The 23,051-nt window shown below is 44.3% G+C and overlaps 1 protein-coding gene across 7 annotated transcripts in view; it reads left to right on the plus strand.

Moving 5' to 3' along the window:
* Positions 1–2,649: 2,649 nt before the first annotated feature.
* Positions 2,650–23,051, plus strand: part of GPAT3 (glycerol-3-phosphate acyltransferase 3) — a 62,124-nt gene continuing 41,722 nt past the window's right edge. For 2 of the 7 annotated variants that reach the window (XM_057309639.1, XM_044388123.3), the window contains exons 1-3: positions 2,691–2,912; positions 3,597–3,887; positions 11,717–11,783. In XM_057309639.1, the coding sequence (XP_057165622.1) occupies positions 3,747–3,887; positions 11,717–11,783 (208 nt within the window). In that variant the 5' untranslated portion in view covers positions 2,691–2,912; positions 3,597–3,746. Of the gene's footprint in view, positions 2,913–3,135; positions 3,449–3,596; positions 3,888–11,716; positions 11,784–23,051 lie in introns of those variants that run through there. The other 5 variants (XM_026509818.4, XM_026509817.4, XM_057309637.1 and 2 more) reach the window with 5 other exon arrangements.

Here is a 23,051-nt window from a genome sequence, read left to right on the forward strand (position 1 = left end):
AGACTGGAGACAAGAATTGCAAAACTTGTCTGTTTAAATAAAACGCTTCAGCAATGTGCTTCACCCGCAGACTGCTCAGTTCTGTGCTACCTCTTACAGTAAAGCAATAGTCAGCATTTGGCTTCAAGGATGGCAGCGTATTTGCCGTAGGTATCCATTCATGAGAGTATTGACATTTGCTAAATTGTGTTAACCTAAACTCCTCTGTTCACATGACCCACAACTGTTGTCAAAGCAAGGGTAAGAAGAAGATGCAAAATCACAAAACGAGTCCTCGAATAAGGGCTGCCAGCTCTTTGGAATCAGTTCTTTTTGCGTTGGCTCCCAGAGACTTACCTGGACCCTGCTAAGAACCTGCATTTTAACAAGAGCCCCAGGAATTTCTACCCAACACGGAAGTTCGAGAAGATGTGAATTAGACGCTAGCCCCTTTCCTTCATTCCCTAATACAACTTCACTTGGCCTCAGGTGTTGGCAAAGGGTCACGCATGGACTTGACAGTGGTTTTTCTCAAAGGATCTAATATTTTAGGACTGGGAAGCGTCTTAGAAACTATGTAAACAGAAGGGAACCATGTGATTTACCATTCAAACCAGGCTATTTTTGAGAGTGAAAGGAAGCATTATTAAAATATGTGCCAGGACAGAAGGTGAAAAACAGGATTGTTCTAAATGACCTCATGACTGAGCATTTTACTATCAGCTAAATTTTTAAAATATAATCTCAAATCCCAATAGCAACTTCTCCAAGTGGGTGTTATTATCTCAGTTTACAGAGATGATAAGTATAGTGGATTGAGCTGTAGCCTTCCCGAAGACGTGCTCAAATCCTAACCTGTGAATGTGACCTTATTTGGAAAAAAAGGTCTCTGCAGATTGAGCATAATTAAATGAAGGCTTTCCCTGGGATGAGGTCACCCTGGATAAGGATGGGTCCTAAGTCCAGGATGACAATGTCTTTATCAGAGAAGAGAAGGGAAGAGGAGACTTAGGAAGACTGAGACAATGATTGGAGTTGGTGCTGCCATAAGCCAGCGAATGCTGGGAGCCGCCAGAAGCAAGAGGAAGCAAGAAGAGATTGTGTCATCCCCCTCCCCCACCCAAAGCCTTCGGAAGGAACTTGGCCCTGCAAACACCTCCACTTCAGACTTCTGGCCTCCAGAACTGAGAAAATAAAGTTTTGTTGTTTTAGGTCATTGGGTCTGTGGTTGTTTGTGAAGGCAGCCCTGGGAGCTAATAGAATAAGTGCAGGGGGTCCTAACCGCGTGAAAGGAAGGAGGGTCCTGCTGACGTGTGATGGAAAGAGCCTCAAGGGCTGCAGGAGAGGGGCGAGGGGAGGTGAGTGAATGGAACATTGGGACCACCCACCCTCTCTCCCCTTCCCTCCCTCTCCCTCATCACTTGCAAGGGTGAGCCTATCTTGGCTCTTCTGTATTTTAGGCAAGAAAAAGATGACAGATTTGCACTTGCACCAACTTTCCTTCTAATCTCTGCCGAGAGCTTTGTTGTTAAACAAAGTAGTTTCAAACTCACAATCACATCTGACCCGAAAATGAGTCCATTTGACTGAGGAGAGAGCTGAAGCACAGGACTAAAAGCTCAAAATTAGAGTTGTCTGCACTGCAGTCAGCCTGAGACCACAATGCCATGTTATTACCATTCTACCGTTCCGCTGTGGGACAGTAATTCTTCCACAGTAGTGAAAAAACCAGAAACAACAAACCAAAACCAGTCATGGAGTTTGACCATGAGCAACAGAAATGACTAGGGGTTGTGGGCACCCAGCACCCTGCCTGGCTGGGGAGAAAAAGCCATCCTGACGCTGAGTTGCGTGCACTGGGTGTTTGCCGGGTAAACTTTGGAACAATCATGCAACATTCCTTAGTCACTTTCCTTTGAGGCAACATAAGGAGAGAATTTTGCCTGAAGTACAAGTGTTAAATGAGTCAATATAACCTTTGAGGTTTTATGCTAAATATGCGTTCGTTTTCAGCAAGGACTTGGGACAGATTTTGGCAATCGTGTCTTCCTTGTTTTTGCAAACTGGCAGGACATACAGAGAAGCCAAAGCCCTGAAACTTCTTCATTCATGACTTGGTTCTTAGGACCAAGTCGTAATTGTTTTCTTTCTTAGCGGTGGGGGAGGGTTGTGGTACACACCTGGCAGGAGGTGCAGAGGACAAACGTTTATTTACGTTCTTTGCGTTGGGGCTTCTCTCCCCCTTTCTGCGCCCCATTTCCTCCACACCCTGGGCAGGGGCAGGTTTCTTTGACGTGTTTGCTATCAACACTGCTTTAATTCAGTTTGCTTGCCCTCCCAGTTTTTCCAGCTTGAAATAATGCCGGAAAGAGACCTGTCTGTATGAGATTTTGGTCTCATTCGGTAAAGATCTGGAAGCCCTGGGCAGCCTGATTTTCTATCTCCTACTGTCTCGACATCCCGTCATCTGTTCATTCTTAAGAACAGATCAGGTCGCAAATAGCCATAGACGTTTTTGCCCTTCACTGTTCTAATAGGGGCTAGCAAGGCGCCAGCGCGGGGCGGGGGGGGGGGGGGGGACCCGAATGCCCGGGAGGCGCGCGGCAGCTTGCTGAAGATTTGAGCCAACCTGGCATTTTCCTGCAGCTTCTGCGCGCTGAGTGTTGGGTAAACGGTAGGGCAAACTGTGGTTGGAATCTTCCCCCAGGAAGAGAGCGACCCTCAGCGGAAGGATTCCTGTGCCAGCGCGATGGCTGCTGAGTGGGGTAGGCGACTCTCGGAGAGAGCTTTCCCCTCTCCCGACGAGCAAGAGAGAGCCGCAGAGCGGCTCAGCGGAGAGAGGGGAAGGAGGCGTGGGAGACCTGGACGCGGCGCGAACGGCAGTGCAGCGGCGCTCTGTGCATTTCCCTCTCGCCGAAAGCCCTTCCAAAGAGGTGGTTTTACAGCCATACAAACATGGTCTTCTCAAGCGTCCCGGATACGTCAGTAGTTCATTTTGGGGGTGAAGAAATGCTAACAGTTTGCAGAAAGCTCTGCTCCCTAAAGGACCTTGGCTGGGCAAGCTGGGGGAGGCGGGGCGCGGGGAAGAAGGGAGGCCGCCGGGGCGGGGGTGGGGGTGGGGGCTGCGGCGCTGGCGGTGCAGATCCCGCCTGGAAGCTCCCCGTTGGGTGGCGGGGGAGGTGGGGCGAGGGCAGGGTGCAGAAATAGGGCGCCGGGCGCGGGAGCGCAGCTTGCCCCAGCCCAGTGCTCGGCCCGCGGCGGGTGTGCAGTGGTGCGGTGCGCCCGCAGGGATCCGCGCTCCGGGAGGGCCTCCGGGAGGGCCTCGGTGAGTCAGCCGCTGAGTCGTCGCAGTCGCCACCCAGAGGAAATTAGGCACCAGGGTGGGGCGCGTTCCCGGCTGCGCTGCCTTGCCCTCGCCGCGGTGTCACCTCGCTCACCCCGGCTCCAGTCGTCCTGCCGGCGCGACCAGGTCTGCCCTCGCTGCGGTGGCTTCGGCGCTGGCCTGGGCCTCCAGCGGAGAAAGAGTTAACCGGCCGGGCCGGGAGGAGCCCGAAGGGGAAGGAAGGAAATTGCAGTCGTTCTGAAAGTTTTTTCCTTCCTTTCTTCTTTCCCGGCAGAGGTGAGTGCCGGGAGGCGGCGGCGCTGACTCTCCGGAGCCCGGCTCCGCGCCTCTGCTCCCGGAGCTGCAGCCCGACTGCCTAGGGGCAGGGACAGCTGTCGCGCTCGGACCTCCTCCGTGGACCCCTTCCGAGAGGGTGCGCCCAGCCATGGAGGGCGCAGAGCTGGCCGGGAAGATCCTTTCCACCTGGCTGACGCTGGTGCTCTGCCTCATCCTCCTGCCTTCGGTCTTCGGGGTGTCTTTGGGCATCTCCGAGGTCTACATGAAGATCTTGGTGAAAACTTTAGAGGTGAGTGCCGGGGGGATGCGGCGCCCCAACACCTTTGAGGGCTTTAGGGAGAGAGACCCCGGGGCAGTGGTGGCCGCGAGTAGATCTGCGGAGAGCCGGGTTGATGCGAGGGGACCATCTTGGAAGGTCAGCGGTCCCGAGGGGTGTGCGTTTCAGATTACCTCCCGCACTAGCGCGGAGACAGCATCTTGGCTCCTTCCGCAGAGTGGAGGGATCCGGGCTGTGACCACCGGACCACCTTGCTGTTCCCCAAGTTGATTGCAGAACCACCCCCACCCACTGTTTTATTATTGTTATTATTATTATTACTGATTAGAGTAACAATGCATCCGTCTTTTACATTATCGATTTCTTTTTTTTTTTTTTAGATTTTATTTATTTATTTGACAGAGATAGAGACAGCCAGCGAGAGAGGGAACACAGCAGGGGAGTGGGAGAGGAAGAAGCAGGCTCCCAGCGGAGGAGCCTGATGTGGGACTCGATCCCGGAATGCCAGGCGCCCCATCTATTATCGATTTCTTTATACCCATTATGTAGTGCAGTTGTCCTTTCACTCTCCTTAGTTTTTATAGCCCCAGGTTTCAGAGGTCCTTTCGTGTACTAAGGCATGCTGTCCAGAGAGGCATCACGTTCTAGTTTATGCTCAAGATAAGAAACCAATTGCTGGGCGGCAGAGAGAAATCTGATAATATTTTAGTGGAGTCATGGAAATTTTATCTAACCAAAAGCACTTGAAATGTCATTGAAAACGTATATTCTTTGACCTCTGTTTTCCCTACACTCCTGCTTCCAAATTCTGCAAAGAAAGGTGTTAGCTGGGGGTGAGCCTGGTGGGGAGCAACAGCAGCTCACCCTTACACAGAGCTTAGATTACAGAGGGCTTTCCCCTTTGCTCTTTCATCGGATGCTCCCCAAAGCCTTGGAAGGTAGGGAGGGCCAGCGTCATCCCCTTTTTTTCAGGGGAGGAAACAGAGACTCAGAGAAGTTCAGTGGTTTGCTTGAATTAAGTGGAGCCTGGAGTCTTAACTGGGGAGAGGCCCTGTAGTCTAGTGGTCAGGACGACAGACTTGGGATACGGATTTGCTTAGATTTGGTTCCAAAATCAGTTCCGCTCCTCAATATGTGACCTTAGGGAAATCCCCTACTCCTTGTGCTTTATTTTCCGCATCTATAAAATAGGAATAACAATATAACACCTATTTCCCTAGGGTTGGTTTTGATTTTTTTTTTAAGATTTTATTTATTTATTTGAGAGACAGAACGAGAGAGAGAGAGAGAGAGCTCTTGAGCATGAGCAGGGAGAGGGGCAGAGGGAGAAGCAGACTCCCTGAGCAGAGAGCTGGACCCTGGGGCTCAATCCCCAGGACCTGAGCCACCCAGGCACCCCCACAGAGTTGTTTAAATGAGTTCATATGTCCAGCATTTTAGAAGGGTGTCTGTAGGTGTTAGGTGCTATGTCAGTGTTTGCTGCTACTTGTTAAACGAATAATGCCATTTAAACTCTAGCACCCTTTTTTCTCTAACTTCTACAGGACCTGCTAGTACGGGTTCTCATTTTTCTGCCCTTATCTTCAGTCCACCCCCGGGACCTGGCTTTTTTCTCCCTCGGTGAGTGGGGTGGCTCTCAGATACACATCTCTAACCCGCTAATCTCCCACGTGGAGATTACCTGCTAATCTCTCACTTACTAACCTCCTGCAACTCTCTTCTCCCTGCTAATCTCCTGTTTTGCCCCAGATTTTTGTTGCACTTTCTTTTCATGGCGATTTTTCTGCCTTGTCTTTGAAGTTATATTTGAGTCTTTATCTTCAGCCCTCACGTTTTAAAAGTTCTGTTGTTTCTGCCTGGGAGATATTGCTGCAGTTTGTAACCTTTCCTGTTGACTTCACACTCTGAACTTGGTCACTCTGTGCTGTGAATTTCTTAGGCTGCCTCTTACTGCTAGATCTTTTACAAACACTCTCCCCATAGCAGACGATCTTCTTTGGCTGGTGTTCAGAACTCTTTCTCAGAACTCTGAAATGACTGAGTTGTTCCCCTGTACAGCAGAGTCTTTCGGAATTTATACCCCAAGTGAGACTGGAGTGAAGGTAAATCCCACACACTGGCTTCCAGCGGCTGACCATCCTGTCTGTCTTGCTTTAATAATTCAAGGTACAACTGAAGAGATGTCAAGCAGAGAGAACCAGCTAGTAGCTGTCGGCTTGGCAAATACCTACTATACTTGGAAGGGATCTCTCCAGTTTAGGATCTGGTCTTCGGGTAGGTAGGGCCTGAATTTAATTTTTTGTCCATCTAGAGTTGAAGAGACTTTTAGAGATGTGCTGCTTGTTACTGAGAGATAGCCCACTTAGCTTGGCAACCAGGTAGATGACGGCCTAAGGAACTACCCCCTTTGCTGGGTCAGAGTGATGCTTGGCATATACGTAACTAGAATGGGGATTCACTTTGTGGACCGGCTCTGACCTGTAGCTGACTGGAGCGCCTGTGTTTGGGAGCAGGTGGGCTCCTCAGGAAGGAGCTGTGATCCCACAGTGATGTCTGCTTTAGGCGCAGAAGAGGGAAGTGGTGACCCACGGCTTCTTCTCGTCCTTCAGCCAGAAGAGCCTTTGATGCTTCCCCGACATTTCTGTTAGGCGGTTGGGTAGTACAGTGGATTGCTTTTCCTGACCCTTAAAAGTTGTGCTGGTTGTTCAGTACTAGGACATCTTTAGCTCTGGACAAATACCCTGCCTTTTTGTCGATTCTGTGCAAGGCCCAGTCGTTCTGCTCCTCATTATTCCTTAGCACTTAGTTTTCAATGGACTTGGTTGTTTCTTTCTCTAAGCCGGTGATTTTCCAGGGGTATATCATGATTTCTAAGGAGTATATACAGCATTATTACAACTTCCTATTAGGAAAATTGTTTTAGGACTTCGAACTATGAAAAGTAAAACTTTGGGGTGGGGACGTGTAGAGAGGATAGTGCGTTCGGATGGTAGGGTATACGAGTCGGAATCTCTGGAAGGGGTGTGTGTGTGAGTGAGGTTTTCGTGTTTATCCCAAACAGGAACATGGATTTAAGATTAAAAAATGCTGTTTTCAACCGCAGAAGTTAATGGGGGTGAGGGTGGCGAAGGATTGCTCTGAGCTGGCACAAGGCTCATGATTAGAGGGAACTAAAGATGGGAAGAGAATATAGGATGGGTAGAGTAGAAGGGAGGGCAGTGGTATGTAAATTATCTAATCTAACCAGATAACACAGGCAATGGACAGATAATGAATGTTAATGGACTATTTTTTTCTCCTCAGCTTTTGAAAAATAAGCTGGAAGCACGGACAGGTTCCTCTGAATTTCTGGCCCTGTGACCATGGGCAGGGCAGTTAAGTTTCAACGTGGGCGTAGAGGAGTACGCCTCAGAGTGTTACTGCGCAGGTCAGTGAGGAGAGGTCAAGGAAAGCAGTGATGCACAGGAGATGCTCCAATGTCAGTGGAGTCTGAACTGGAACACTCTTTGGTCTTGTTTTTTTTGTTTTTTGATTTTTTTTTTTGTCTTTGCTCCTTTGTGGCTAAGATTTTTTTTTTTTTTTTTAAAGATTTTATTTATTTATTCGACAGAGATAGAGACAGCCAGCGAGAGAGGGAACACAAGCAGGGGGAGTGGGAGAGGAAGAAGCAGGCTCATAGCAGAGGAGCCTGATGTGGGGCTCGATCCCAGATCGCCGTGATCACGCCCTGAGCCGAAGGCAGACGCTTAACCGCTGTGCCACCCAGGCGCCCCAAAGTCTGTGGCTAAGATTTAACTTACCTTGAGATCTTTAAGGAGTTAGCATACAACTCAGAGCAGACTATTCTTGTCTTTTATTTTAATTATTATTCTTTCCCTTTACACTTTCCTCCATCCACCAGTTAGTTTTTCATCTTTTTTAAAAGACATGTCATGGGGCGCCTGGGTGGCTCAGTCGTTGGGCATCTGCCTTCGGCTCGGGGCGTGATCCCAGGGTCCTGGGATCGACCCCCACATCAGGCTCCCTGCTCTGCTGGGAGCCTGCTTCTTCCTCTCCCACTCCCCCTGCTTATGTTCCCTCTCTGGCTGGCCGTCTCTCTCTCTCTGTCAAATAAATAAATAAAATCTTTAAAAAAAAAAAAAGAAAAGAAATAAAAGGCATGTCAATAAATGTCATGTCAGATGGTTATAACACCCTTTTAATATAATACTCAGGTGTTATTCCTGGTGTTGGAAATACAATAAACATGCTAGAAGGCCATGGCTGTTTACGACAGAAAGTATTAATAAAGAAAAGCTACCCAGGCAGTGTGCTTAATTCCACAACTCTCTGACAGAGGCTGTATTACTCCCATTGATAGGTTGGGGAATGGAGATTCAGAGAGGTAATTTGTCCAAATAGTGGCATACAGCTATTAGTGGTAGAATTGGGATTTTAATTTGAATCTAGAGCCTCAATTCTTACTCTGCCAAGATAACAGCTCTGTCAAGAAGCTGTTTTATTATGCTACAGATGGTGGCCTGCTGTTATTTGGCTAAACCTAGTATTTGAATTTTTATATAATTTTCATCCTCTCCTTTTCTTTTTTAAGTTAATTTTAAATGTTTTTTTAGAGTAAAAACTGAAAGTTGTAATTATCTAGGTGACAGTGTCACAGTTTTGCAAGATTTTGATCTAAGCTTTAAAACTCAGACCTAGGTGCGCCTGGGTGGCTCAGTCAGTTACGTGTCCAACTCTTGATCTCAGCTCAGCTCTTGATCTCGGGGCTGTGAGTTCAAGCGCAGTGTGAGTCTTGATCTCAGCTCAGGTCTTCATCTCAGGGTCATGATTTCAAGCCCTGAGCTGGGCTCCACACCCAGTTTTTATTAAAACGTTTTTATTAACAATAAATGTTTTTATTAAAAAAAATAAATGAATACATGAATAAAAAGGAAGATATTTTAAAATCAGACTTAACCCTTTTTGTGTGAGTGAATTAGAGACAGCTACTTTTGCTTCCCAAGAGGATTTTTAAAGTAAAGTAGAGTGAAAACCTGATGGGAAGTATCTTTCAGCTTTTCTTTGTAAGGGGAAGTGAGATCGGAGTAACAATGGGGGTTGTTAGAAGTCACCATCATATTTCAGGATCATCTTGTGGTCAGAACTGCATTTTTCGTGGTTCCTGGAGGCAGATGTTTTCTGAGATAACCTCTAGAAGAGGCTTAGAGCTTCTGAAGAGATATTCCCCACCTCTGTTTTTGGGCTTAACCTGATCAGTTGGCGTGGTAGAAGAGACATAGCTGTTTATTGGAAGATGCACTGGTGGTCTGGAAAAAAAGTAATTTTGGAAGCTAAATAAATAGTGGGGTGTGAGGAGGGAGGAGGAAGCCAACATTTTCTACTTTGTGGCCTGTTGTGCGGCGGTCATGGGATAGATTATCTTCTTTCATCTTTTGTCTTGGTACTGTCCCTGGTTTAGGGATGAGGTCTCAAGAGGTGAAAAATCTCTCCTCTGAGGTGAGCCCAGCCAGGAAGTTCAGAGCCACAGTTCATATGCGTACGTGTCTGGCTGCAAAGCCTCGGTGCTTTTCACCTTCGCTGGAGCAAGCCCACAGAAGAAAGTGGTTCTCTAGTACAGATTACCTTTGGCATTAAATGACTTCTCCTCTAACCTGACACTTTGCTAGTCTTGAACACCGTAACTGCATTTTGTAGGAGTTACCATTTCAGGAGAGGTTATGCACCCTGACGCTTGTCTGGTGACAGAACATGGAGCTCTTTGGAGCACATCACGCTATAGGAGGCATGCCCCTGTATCAGTGTGCTCGGGCTGCCATGACAAAATACCACAGACTGGGTGTGTGGTATTTAGACAACAGAAATTTATTTTCTCACAATTCTGGAAGCTGGAAGTCCAAAATGAAGGTGTTGGCAGGTTTGGTTTCTTCTGGGGCCTCTCTCCTTGGCTTGCAGATGGCTGCCTTCTTGCCATGGCCTCATATGATCTTTCCTCTGTGTGTGCAAATCCCTGGTGTCTATGTGTGTTAAATTTCCTCTTCTTAGAAGGACACCAGTCGTGTTGGATTAAGGCCCACCCTAAAGGCCTTGTTTTAACCTTGTCACCTTTTTAAAAAGGCCCTGTCTCCAAATGCAGTCACATTCTGAGATGCTGGGGAGTTAGGGCTTCCACATATGAATTTTGGGGGGAGACACAATTCAGCCCATAGCAGCCTCAAAATATCAATATTTTCCATCACACGAGCCTGGAGTAATTGTCCTAATCTAAGGTAATTGCCATTTATATAAAATATAAAATCACCTGGCCACAAGAAAAAAAGTGAGCTCCAAGATAACAAATGTTCGATTATGGACAAAATTTTATTTTAATTCTCTCTTTGGTCTAATTATAAATGACAATAGGTACTAAAGCTTGAAAGTGAAAAACTATGGAAATAAACCTTTACCTCTACTGAGAAGGGATGAGAGACATGTCTAGAGTTTGAGAATTCCTGCATTAAATCAGCAAAGAAGGAAAAAGGCGCAATCAGATTAAGATTGAGTCTTATTATCATTTGTCACTTGCCGCTTGAAGCTGGGAAGATTAAGTCTCTATTTATAGGCTGTTCTCTAAGCACAAATAGCATGTTCCTACTTGGCTCTTTGGGATGTTGTGCAGGGGGTCCTGACGTAGTCAGATCATGCCCTTCTCCTTGACCTTCAAGTATATGTTTTAGGTCATTTAGCCTGTGTCCTTCATTGTCTTACTTACTTGAATTTTTAAAAATCTGTTTAATTCCTTGTGAGCCTAGCAATACCTGTTTTTAGCCACTGCATTTTCGATTAATTCTTTTTGCTCCTTCAAGGGTGCTTAAGTCCTAATTATAATGATCCCAATGCCTTTTACCTCTAATTTCCCACTTCCTCTCCAGTCAGTCAGTTTCAACAATGTTACCTTCTGGAATTGTAATCATTGAAATACTATTTTAATCATTCCTTTTCTGAACTGGAAAGACAGCCATTGGGATTTTCTGGGATGCCGTCAACAAAGTTCACTTGTGGTTTTTGAACTCGGATGTTAATGGTAGATAATTTTGGAAATGCATAGAAAAAGTATAAGGAAGAAAATAACAAATCACACCTTGGTATCTCTCTTTACACTCCTATGTACATTGAAAACAAAAATGGGAATTGATTTTTCCTGTTCTCCTGTTCCTCATAATCATAACATTTTCCCTGTGCATTTCACTAGGGGCAAGTGACCAGGTGGCTACGTGGTGTCTTTAGTTAGCGATTTCACCCCTTCCTTTCCAGCTCCCCAAGTGTAGACTGCCTCCTTCTGCAAGCCTATTTCTGATGCAGGCAATTCGGTCTCTCTGAGTGTATCTGGCCTCTGAATGCTTTATTTGTTATGAAAACAGTAGTCATTCTTCAGGTCCTGTGTTTAGGTGTTTACCGGTGTTAATCTCATTTAATCCTCCTAACAACCCTATGGGATAGGAACTATTATCCTCATTTCACAGATGAGGAAACTAGGCCTAGAAGGATTAAGTAACTTGAACTCAGTCTTGATGCCATAACCTGTGCTTTCAAGGAGACCTTTATGGGGTCCCAGGTGTGTGTGAGGGGTTTCAATAGGGTCAGCACGATCTTGTCTTCAGTTTATTAGAGCATGATCAGTGACTAGTATAGGAGTGTACTTGAGCCTTGGAATACCATTACCTCCGCGGTTTACTAGGGTGTCTCTAATCAGAGAGTGCCGGGCTTAATGTTTCATTTCACTTGCACGTAAGTATACGGTTTGAGTACGTCACATCGTGTCCATGGAACCGTTTACATTAACAATGCTACTTGTTTTTAAACAGTGGGCCACGATACGAATTGAAAAAGGAGTCCCAAAGGAGTCGGGTCTTAAAAACTCAGCTTCTGTCGGTAAGTCTTCTTTTTCGTTTATGATGGTTATGATATCCAAATTGGATAAATTTACCTCTACCCAGTTTGAACTTGAAATATGCAGAAAGCAGTGCATTCTGTAGGCCTTGGATCATTCATAATTTCGTCCTTTATGCAAAATAGTAGCTGCCTGAATTTTGAATGAGTTTTCACTGTAAAGGTGGTAATAATGTGTGAGTTCGTCTATCTGTTCTTACAGGGCATTTCTGAAGGAATACATGTCAAGATGGTTGCCTGTAGTTTTAAAGATCTAGTTAATGGTTTAAGAAAATAATGCTAATTGGACTACCTTGGAGTTAAACCTATTTTCGAGGTTTTATTAGCAGCTTATTCTAACTTGTGGTTCTCAAAAATGATCCTCACGATAACCCTTTCCTACTAAAGACTGGTATTACGTGAAATACATAATTGCTCCCCTCCCGTGAAATAAGCTTGGGAATCACCACATGTGACACCTTGCTTTTGGAAAGTAATATTACGTAGTAACAAAGGCTTGGAAAAGTCCTACAGTAAAGACACTTGTTAATTTTTGTTAGAAGTGAATTAAGTCAACTGAGCTCATTAGTGCTTTTGCTTATCAGTGCTTTGCCGTTGTTCCAATAGACCCTTTTACTTCGGGTAAGAATTTTAAGAATTGTTCAAGACACAGGGTTCATAGGAAAGTAGAATTCTTTGGAGGGACGGCTATGAAATTAGGAATAAATAAGTCACTTGACTTAATTAAAAGACTGAACCTTTATGTGTTTTTCAAAAATGTAGAAACAATTTTGTGCCCATCTAATTTAGGGTTAAAGATAATCAAAATGTCACACACCTCACTAGGAGGAATTTATCTTCTGGAAGCTTGTCTACGAGAAATTGTAGAAACTGTATACCACAATGCATTTTGGAAATGAAGTATTTGAGTGAAAACATCTGCTCATGTAGTGTAATTGGATTGTTATGTTAAAATGATTGAAACGACTAGTTGATCTTTATGATATCTACTTAAACACCAAGTATTATCACCAGTAACATTTTACCAAGATTGGATATTTCTGGCTATACGCAGTCTTCTTTTTGTTGTCAGATACCTTCTCTTGGACATAGCAGATCTACTAATTTCTAATTTTTCTGGGTACATTTTTGAATGTGTATCCTTATGATTTAAGGAGACAACAAACTTTATGGCTGGTTTTCTTGTAGTTGGTGAGACTTTGGGCCGTCACTGATCTTGAGTGAAATTCTATGGAGCCCTGTAGATTGGAGTGGTGGTGGCACACATCTTAGGCCATGACTTTAAAAGGGCACAGGGCATTTCAATTTGGTAGGTTAAGAGGATTAAAAATCACTGGATGAGGGTGTCCTTAGCATTGGTTTGGATTTTTTAGCCTGTACTGAAGTGAATATTGCCACTTGTCGAATTTTTTTTTTTTTCCATGCATCTGTCTTCTCCATGGTACCTCCAGGGAAAAGTGGAAGTGAACAAGAGGAGAAAATATAAATCATAATGGTTTAGAGTAGGGCTATAGGATGCCAAATTTGTCTTCTTTCATTCAGAGTAGCTGCCCTTCCTTTTAGCCATGAAATTGGCAATGACTGTTGCAGTAACTGAGCATTGATTGGCTACCTGTAAGTTTGATGCGATAGCCACAGATGATGAAGATACGGGTCCTGTGAGGAGACAGGTATCCGACAGGTCGCTGTGATAAATGCTCAACGTAGGTGCGTAAGCCAAGGACAACGTGGGATCCAATTTAGTCTCTGATACATGCTGCCTTCATCTGTGTTAATCCCACAGCTCTGCATGGTATGCACCTCCACGCCCATCCTGATGTCCATCTGCCTGGGTGGCCCTGTTACGGGGTGTGTGCCTTGTGGATACACCCTGGTGTTTGGAGTCTGCAGAGAGGGATAGCTTCCTCCTCGACAGACTGGCCGGGGGTGATGCAACCCACAAACGCACTGAGCGCCGTGTGCCCGGCTGCTGCAATCTTCTGCCTCTGGAGCCTCCTGTCTCTGGATGGCTGCCAACAGGAGCCCCAGTCAGCGCTGAGCCGGTCAAAGTTGAGGCAAGGGTCACCGGCAGGCCAAGGGCCCCAGCAGTGCAGGTGTGATCTGGACGTGTGTGAGCGCTACAGTGCTGACGACAGGTTCGGGAAACTGAGAGGGAGAGGTTGGCTAAACAGGGAAAATAGTTATGTTTATTTTCTGCATCAAAAATTTCTTCTGCTGCTGCTTTATTTGATGAAGCATATTTTTGGAAGCACTTTTTGAGTCTCTCTCTCTCTAGTTAAACCCCTCTTGCGTTATATTTCTCTTGTGCTTTTATTAATAAGCCGACTGAAAGCCGACCTAGGGAAATACCTTTGTGGTTCAATCGCTCTCTCCTGTCTTTAGCCGTCTTCCGCTGGGTCTTCTAATAAAAATGGTCTCCTTTATTGACTGAGCTTCAGATCGGGTCAGGAGCAGCATCTCTTTAAGAAGCCCTGTTATTGCCCCTTCTTCCAGTTTTAAGGACGTTTCCTCACCGTTACTACAGCATTGAAGATAAATCTTTCTCTCCCCTCTTTAAGTAACTGTGTTGTACTGAACAGTCGACTTCAGTAGAGAATGCAATTACCCTCTACCCTAGTTTGTTTCCTGAGGGCTGATGTGTTTCCCTACTCCAGCCATGGGACAAGTGCATCTCCTCGGACCCAGGAACATGGTCTGATTGAGATTTTATCAGCTTTTATCTTACTCTGTTGTAAATAGTGCAAGGCCCCATTGACTATTTGGAGCCACCCACATCATCCTTGGGTACTTAACTGATTTCGAGGATTTATTGTGCAATAGACTTCAATTAGTTAGTAATTAGGATTGTACTTGTAATGAATGTAATTCATCACGCCATTTTCAGAACTGGAGATTAATTCCACTATAAATTGCGTTATATTACTAGGACATTTTGAATGCTTACCAAGCAAAAGTCAACAGGCAGGAAGAAAGGCCCGATTTGCCCTTGTCCTGGAGGTGTCACAAACAATACAGATAAATAGAGGCCGCGGCTCAGTCATTTTGGCACTGTCCTCTAGAATGTGCCGCTGGCCTGACTCAGCGATGTCTGCACGGCCATGTATGCCACCTCCTCAGGTCCTCCCCTTTGCCCTACTCCAGCAGTCACCACACATAGGGTTTGGGGGTCACGTGGCCTATTGTTAATTAAGCCCCCGTGCTAAATTCTCTCCTGCCCTGTATGTCTCACCCCCAGATCCCATCTCTCCTCCACCCAAACACACACAAGAGACAAAATGCTACAGTGAAACTTCTGATGTTGTACCTCTTCAGAGAGAATTCAGGCTGCCTCACATTTCCCTCTGATTTTACTTTTGGAATTCTTTCTGTGAGACTTGATGAACCATGTTGATACTGGTACAACATTGGTTGTGTCGATATTAAATCTCTTGCATATAGAAAATGTGGGATAACATTTTGTGACAGAAATTTGTGTCATTTTTAATACTGATTTTGTTTTGGGCAGGCTGGTTTTTTTTTTTTTTTTTTTTTTTTTTTTTTTAAGATTTTATTTATTTGAGAGAGAGTGCAAGAGAGAGCAGGGGTGGGGGGGGGCAGAGGGAGAGGAAGAAGTAGACTCAGGGAGCCCGATGTGGGGCTCTATCCCAGGACCCCAGTATGATGACCTGAGCTGAAGGCAGCTGCTTAAACTACTGAGCCACCCAGGCGCCCCACTGGGCAGGCAAGGGGGTGGGGAGTGGAGGGTAAGGGGGTTAGAGAGTCTGTTTAAATCAACAAAGTTGATTTAGTAGTATTGTCTTGGTGTAAGCTCCCTGAATACAAGTCAGTATCTGCTGTCCTCAGGGATATGGAGTATAATGCATTTAATGAGGTTATCTTGCTGATAAAATACTGGCACTTGTCTAGCTACTTGTAGAGAGAAAAATAATCCAGTTATGGGATATGGAAGGATTTCGAGTGAGATTTTCCTTATCACTGCCAAATGTCTACTGCTTTTATTAGTCTGCCCCTGTAAATCGTGTGCCTGATGGTGGTGATGATGGTGATGACAATTGTCAAACATACACAAAAGCAGAGAAATAGTATAATGAACCTGATATAGGCAATATTTGTCGAGATTTTGCCACGCTTGATTCATCTGTGCCTTCTTATTTTTTGCTAAAATAGTCAATGCAATATAAGATTTCATATCTTTTATGCATTTTTTAGAAAAAGATTTTAAAAAATAGCCACGGTGCTATTAAGTTAACTCAAACTTAATTTTTTAATATCACCTAATACACAGTCCGTATATAAATTCCCCTAACAGTTTAAAAATGTTTTTAAAATTTGTTTGAACCAAGATTCAGTCATGGTCTACAGATACGTTTATTTATTTATTGATACTGCTTTATTGGACATATGGAGTACAGTTTTCGTTCCTGGAACAAAAATTACTTAATAGCAGATGATTCTGAAAAAATTCACTAGCATACCCTACATTTTTATCCTCACAGCTTACTATAGCTCTGTGTAAGACAAAGTTTTGATCCTTGGGCTTTTCTTTGTTTGTTTGTAAACCCTAGAATTAGTCATCTGTATTTCTAAGTGCAATATTCCATGATATTTATTACATGAAATTTATTACATGAAATTTTTATATTACATGAAATTTAGTCTATAATCCCTCACTTCCACTTCTCCTAAAATAGCAAACCTATCCAAACTCTCAGCATGTATGTGTTAGGAGACTTGCTACAAGTGGATACAAATAGTGAACATGTGGGGACAACGCAGTCACTCATCCAGAGGAAAATTAATATATGAGCTGGTCTAAATGAATTAACTGGATTTACATGAAGAGGACAAAGTACACAAATCTTAATGTTGAGTGAAAAGAAAATGTATAGTATAAAAACATTTATTTAAAATTACTACTAGAAGCAGATACTATGTAATTATGTTGATAGATGTAGAGGAGTATAAAATATATGTGGAAATGATATATACCACATGTTAGTGGTTATCTTCTAGGAAGGAGGAGAAAGGATGGGGATACGGGCTTTAACTGCATCTCCAGTTTTTTTTCTTTAAAGAACATCTGAGGCAAATATGACAATGGGTATCTTTTGTCTTTGTTGAACTCATATTTTTTGGATAAACTTATATTTTAAGCATAAAAATTAAAAAAAACTGAACTAAATAAAATATCAAGAATTGCTCAGCTAAAGTCTCTAGTCTGATGTATAGAACTAGTTTTATATGAATAGAAAATAAAATACTTGTCTCAAGGGTGTGACTGATGGTTACCCGCTCCAAAACACATCCCCGTGGAGTCTGACCAGTGCCTGCAATTGAAACGTAAACCTATGGAACAAGAGTTGTTAATCAAGATGTCTTACCTGTTAGAGGTGGGATTCTCAGCCTCAGCACTACGGACATTTCGGGTTGAATAATCTGTTTTCATGGAGAGTGGTCATATGTGTTGTAAGACGTTTAGCAGTACCCACTAGATGATAGTAGCGCACTCCTAATGTGACAGCCAACAGTGTCTCCACCCATTGCCAACTGTCCCCTGGGGGCAAAAGCCTTTCTCTACTCCTAACCTTGTCTACTCCTTTGCGAACCACTGCTCTTAGAGAATAATGCGTTCATCTCTTGGTATCCAGTATCGTTAGCATAATTTTTCTTAGTTTTCTAATAAATAGGCCCCTGAGGGAGAGAACTTGATTTCCAGTCTTTGGTGGCTGATGTGGGGAAGGATGGAATGTGATTAAGTCTTGTGAACAACAGGGTTATCAGACAACACTGGATGGTGGGAGAGAAGGCATGTTCTTTAAGGAAAGGTGGAGGTGAGACAAGGGAATCTTCCTTCAAACTTTGCCTCATAATCTGATGAGAGTATACTATTTTGGAGGGAGCTTTACTTTAGACTGGATTGGAGACTTGTGTGTAACTATGTACTCTAATCTCGGAAAGGAGATGACTTAGCATTTTTTTCTGGCCAACAGTGAGTAAGCAGGAAGGAGTGGTTCTGGCAGGAAAGGAGGTAAAAGGTCAGATCAGACAAATCGTCTTTATTGCATTGCGAAGTAATGGTGGAAAGGGCGTGATAGAAGCCCCAAATCACAGAAAGGAAGGCTCCCATCTTAAGAAATCAGTGAGGAAGCTCATAAAACATACTATTATTTTTCAGATCATTTTTCTTGTTGCATTGCAGTAACAAAGCAGGTGACATGCCTTGTGCCCTATCCCTATTTCTACGAAATTAGTTTTGCTTTTAAATATAAGTGATAAAAGCAGGTTTTAGACGGTTCTGTCCCCAGGACTATTGAGTTGGTGACGATCTTGTTGGTGTTCAGCTCTCTCAGTCCTAAACTCCTCATCAGATGAGGAGAGAACCCGCATCTCAGAATTGTGGAGGTTTGAAAAAGCCAGATGAGAGTGGAGACTTGGGGATTCTTTGAGAGTGAGAAGATTACCGGATTAGGTGATAGGAGAGTCAATTTGAGAATGCATTCTCTTTTAGAGAAGTTCTCCATACCATTGGGAGGAGCCGACGTCTCATCAGGTACCCATGAAACCCAAAATCCATCTTGTCAGTTTAGAAGTGTTCCCCAAACCAGCGTCCTCACCTGACACACCCCTCTGGCCACCCTACCCCTCAGAGAAAACCCCAGTCAAAAGAACAAAGCTTCTCCATTTTGTTTCTATTTTATAGACAAAAACCGGTCAATAATAATAATCACCACCGTTTATTAAACAATGGTTCCATTGTGCAAAATTATTTACATGAGGAAGGTCTTGTTAATTCTCACTTAATGGATGAGAAAACTATAGGCGAAGGAGGTCAAGTAACTTGCTTCGGATCTTGTAAGTAGTGGAAGGTAGACTGAAAAGAAATCCCAATCCAATTTGTCTTTCCTATTGAAAATCCCTTGCCGCCACTCCCTGCCTAACTTATCCCTTCCTTCTCTGCTCCTCGGGTCAATCTGTGTCTTCTCAATTCTCCCTTTGAAGGTTGAGGTGTAACTCTTCCACAAATGGGAACTCCTCTGCTGAATGTGGGCTTTGTCACGCACTAGGAAACTCATAACATTTCAATTTCAAATCATCAACAGAACTTTTAAAGAAATGACTCTATGAGAATATTTAGAATTATAATAAAAGATACCCTACATCAATGCCACACATTAAGGCTGACATTTTAATTGATATGATGGCTCATTTGACAATGAAGTTTTACAGATGTTTCTCTGTTGTGGGATTTCTTGTTTAATCAAATTAGTCATGTCCAAGTCAACAAAGTTTAATGTGGGCTGTCAGCCAAGAAATGGGTCAACAGTATAGCGAACGAGATGTTAAAATGTTAAAATGTGAGTTGTTAGGGCGCCTGGGTGGCTCAGTGGGTTAAGTGTCTGCCATTAGCTCAGTTCATGATCTCAGGGTCCTGGGATAGAGCCCCAAGTCAGTCTTCGTGCTCAGAGGAGAGCTTGCTTCACCCTCTCCCGATGCCCCTACCCCCTCCACTCATGTTCTGTCTCGCTGGCTCTGCGCTCTCTGTCTCAAATAAATTTTAAAAAACTAAAAAAATTGTTAGTTGTTAAAATGAAACTCTGCCTGTTAATTCTAAATGCCTATTAGTTCCTCTGCAGTGTTGACAGACAATGGATTACAATGTCCATACTTCCGCTCTGTTTATGCTTCAAAATAGGTATAAACACATGGTTAATTTCATGATTAGTGTTTATATCTGGGGTTAAAAATCTTCCTCTTTTATAATCAACATTGCTTATTTTGTAAGTTTCTGGGGAACTACTGGGGCATATAATGATGAAAAAGGGAGCTGATGTTCTCATTTGCTTTTCTCAGGAGAACAAGTACACCTCCAGTACTTCTACTCTTGGTAACTGAGAGACACTAACAGAAAATAACTCAGAATTTTAAAAGGGGCAAATTGTTTTATTACAGATACATAAACCCTATAGAAAACAGGAAAATTGAACGTACCTTTATTTCAGTAAAGCTTTTGATTGTATCCTATTCCAAATAACAGGTCGACAAATCCACTCTATCTGTTATCCCCCCACAACCCTGGCAGGCATCACTGGGTGATGAGTCCTTGCCTCCGAACCACGATGTAACGTCCTTAACACAAACCCGCAGACAGCTTCTGACTCCTGACTGCTTTGGACTTGCTCTCCCTGATGAAACCTTGTCACCGCTCTTGATCTGGAGAATAGATGAAGTTTCTCACCTGTGTACCGAAGGACCACTAACTAAAAGGGGGAGAATCCTTTGAGTGATTGGGTTTTGGCGTAGATTTGGTTGTATCATTTGGGGTTGTGTTGATGACTGACGGAATTGAAGTGCCCTGTCACTGACTGAATGCCCTTAGCTGGGTTTTAAATAACCAAGAAACGGAATGGTAAAGTAATCTTGATTGTTTTGATGAATGAGCCATCAGAGAGAGGGGTGACATTCGAGATCCTTTACGCAAGGAGGATGCTCTGCAATGGGCTAGCCAGCCTTGGTTACACGGTTGGAGAAGGCTTCGGCTTCAGAAGGCAGAGTTTAGACTCTCAGGCATGGAAGGCCGGGGAGAGCGCAGAACCTAAAATGCCGCTGTAGTTCGTGGCAGCACGAGCGTGATGAACGTCACTGAGCTCCACAGTGACGAGCCCTGGCGATCACTGACCCTGGGCCGCTGGCGATCACTGACCCTGGTCCCGGCCTGAACTATGCTTACCGGGTGTTATCTGTGTACCTACGTCATATGCTGAACTATGCCCTCAGGCAACCCTTGGCCTACTTAGGAGATAGCGCCAGTCTCCACGCATCCCGGGGACAACCTGAAGCCAGCTGGTGCCGATGGTATGGAATGTCACAAAAATAAATACAATTAACTTGAGCAAGAAAATTCATCAGCGCAGCATGAAAAGAGATCATTGTGGATGGGAGACTGCGGAGAGGGTGTTTTGGTGGACGTGTTAGTGTTGAACCGGTCATGTAGAGGTGGCTTGGGTTTAACTGAGGTGACAGGGCTTTCTAAACTCGGGGCATGAGGGAATAGTTTGCATAGCAGTGGGAGTGAGCTTAGTGCGTGGAAGGGGACAGACATAGAAATAAACTTGGCTAAGAGGGCGACATTGGATATGAAGGGCTCAAATGCAAAGTAGTTTAGATGTGATGTCAAGGCACAGAGAATCCCAGGTTTTTGGTTTATACTAAGGATCGTAAAAAGGAAATTCTGAAGCCGGGAAAAAGGATGACTGTAGTGGCCAACCAGACCTGCGAAGGTTGATGAGGAAATGTGGGAAAAAAACTGAGGGATGATTCATACGACAGTTGGTTAATTATTAGGAGGAAGAAGCACCCTCTTTCTCTCCATATCCATAAAAGACGGAGCAAAAAGACTGGCTTACATTAAAGGAAAATGTTATATGTAAGAAAGAGCTTCTTAGCAAAAAATGATCATGAAACTGGACCAGGCTACTAAGTAGATTACACAAAGTTTTACACATAGAATGGACAGTTGAGAATTTGGGGAGCAGCATGAATTATGTAATAAAACTCTTTTCACTTGTTAGCAGTGCCTTGTCATCTTGGTTGTAATAAAATCAGTATACAAATTTTAAGTTTTTCAGTTTTTAATCTGTCTTTCAATAGTATTTGTCTCTGTAACATGGGTGTATCTGTTTGTGGGTCACTGACTCCATTAGCAGAGAAGGCAAGAAGGCTCTTCATCAATTCTTTGTTCTGCCAGCGAGTAGCAGCAACCCTTCAAGCCCTCTCCCCCTTTTCTCCTCTCTCTCGGAGGTTTTATAACAGCACTTCCCAATCTTCTCTGTTTTCGCGCGGAAGCTCTTAGGGCAGCATAAGTTTTTGAACAAAGAAGAAGGTGAGGGGCCAGGGTGCCAAAGCATGCTTGGTACGCAGAAGTCTGGGGAGACGGGGAGCAGATAGTGGTAGTTCATTGGGTCTGTTGAGGAGTGGCTCTTGGGGCTCAGGGAGAGGAGACAGCCTGCTGGACTTGTGATTGGAGAGTCCTTTTCTTAGGGCGACAGTATTACGTCTGTACCATGGATTAACATGTAATGTGAATCTGTGGCCTAGTGATGTCTGGATGCCCTGGGGATGTGCAAAACCCTTAGGACCTTCTCTTGGTGTGCCCGCCTCAGTATGTTGGGAGCTCTCCTCTGTACCTCCTTCACTAACTTTTCTAGGTCAGGTGACTGGTTTTCCTGCTTCTCTTCCTCAGAGTTCTGTTGCCCTCAAAGCTTGGGTTGGCTAGGGAAGGACATTAATTCCCTGGAGTCCTATTTTGTTTTCTAAAGTTTCCTCGGGGAATAAAACCCATAGAGCCCTGATGTCTCCTTGTAACCTCTGGGGACACCTGGTGAGCAAAAGGAAAGACTAGGGCGTGGTCTGCTTTTCTGTTAGGGTCGCAGAGCCTTCACCCCGTCTCGCCTCAGTGTTTCTGGAATTGATGGGCCATGCCTCTGTGCTTCCCTGGTGTTGCGTGCTGGGCAGCCCGCACTTGCTCACTTCACTGGGAAACAGAGTGGACCTGAAAGCCCGAGGATGTAGGAGACGGTGTGGACAAACTTTGGGGGTGGGATAGTTTGGCCCTTTTACCTTTGAATATCTGGAAAAATGCACTGTATGCATTGTCCAGCAACTTGAAGGAGCATTGACTTTGACCTTTACAAAAAGCTGAAGTACTTTGGAGACAGTGCGTATGCATCCCAAGTGACACTCTTCAGGTTATTAGAGAAAACAGCATTATGATTTCTGGTTTCCCTTTGCAACCAGAGAAATTCTCTTCGCTGACACAGAAGGAACTTGATCACAAATCCCAGAGACCATCCCTTCAGGGACAAAACAAAACAACAACAAGAGAAAGAGGAGATTAAGACTGGACAGAGAGTACAGGCTTTGGCTATGAGTAATTAGTAACATTCACCTGCTCGGTAGATTGTGTGGAGTACTTAAAGTCTTTGCAAAGAGTAAGTGTATATTCCTTTTTCCCAAGAGTGGTAAGCTTTTTGCTTAAGTTGGTATCTGTTAGTTATCATGCATATGTATCACTTCCTCTTCCTGCCTCTGCAATGACCTTGGTACAAATCTACTCAAATAAATGAACATCCTCATTTTCAATGACTCATATGTTCACGACAGTGAGTTTATCTTCCCGTCATTGGCCAATCCACATGACTTCTCCACAACAGATGTCAAGTGTGTGATGCCAGTAGGCATGATGAAATCCCA

The sequence above is a fragment of the Ursus arctos genome, unplaced genomic scaffold, assembly GCF_023065955.2.
Source record: "Ursus arctos isolate Adak ecotype North America unplaced genomic scaffold, UrsArc2.0 scaffold_9, whole genome shotgun sequence".
NCBI classification, from domain to species: Eukaryota; Metazoa; Chordata; class Mammalia; order Carnivora; family Ursidae; genus Ursus; species Ursus arctos.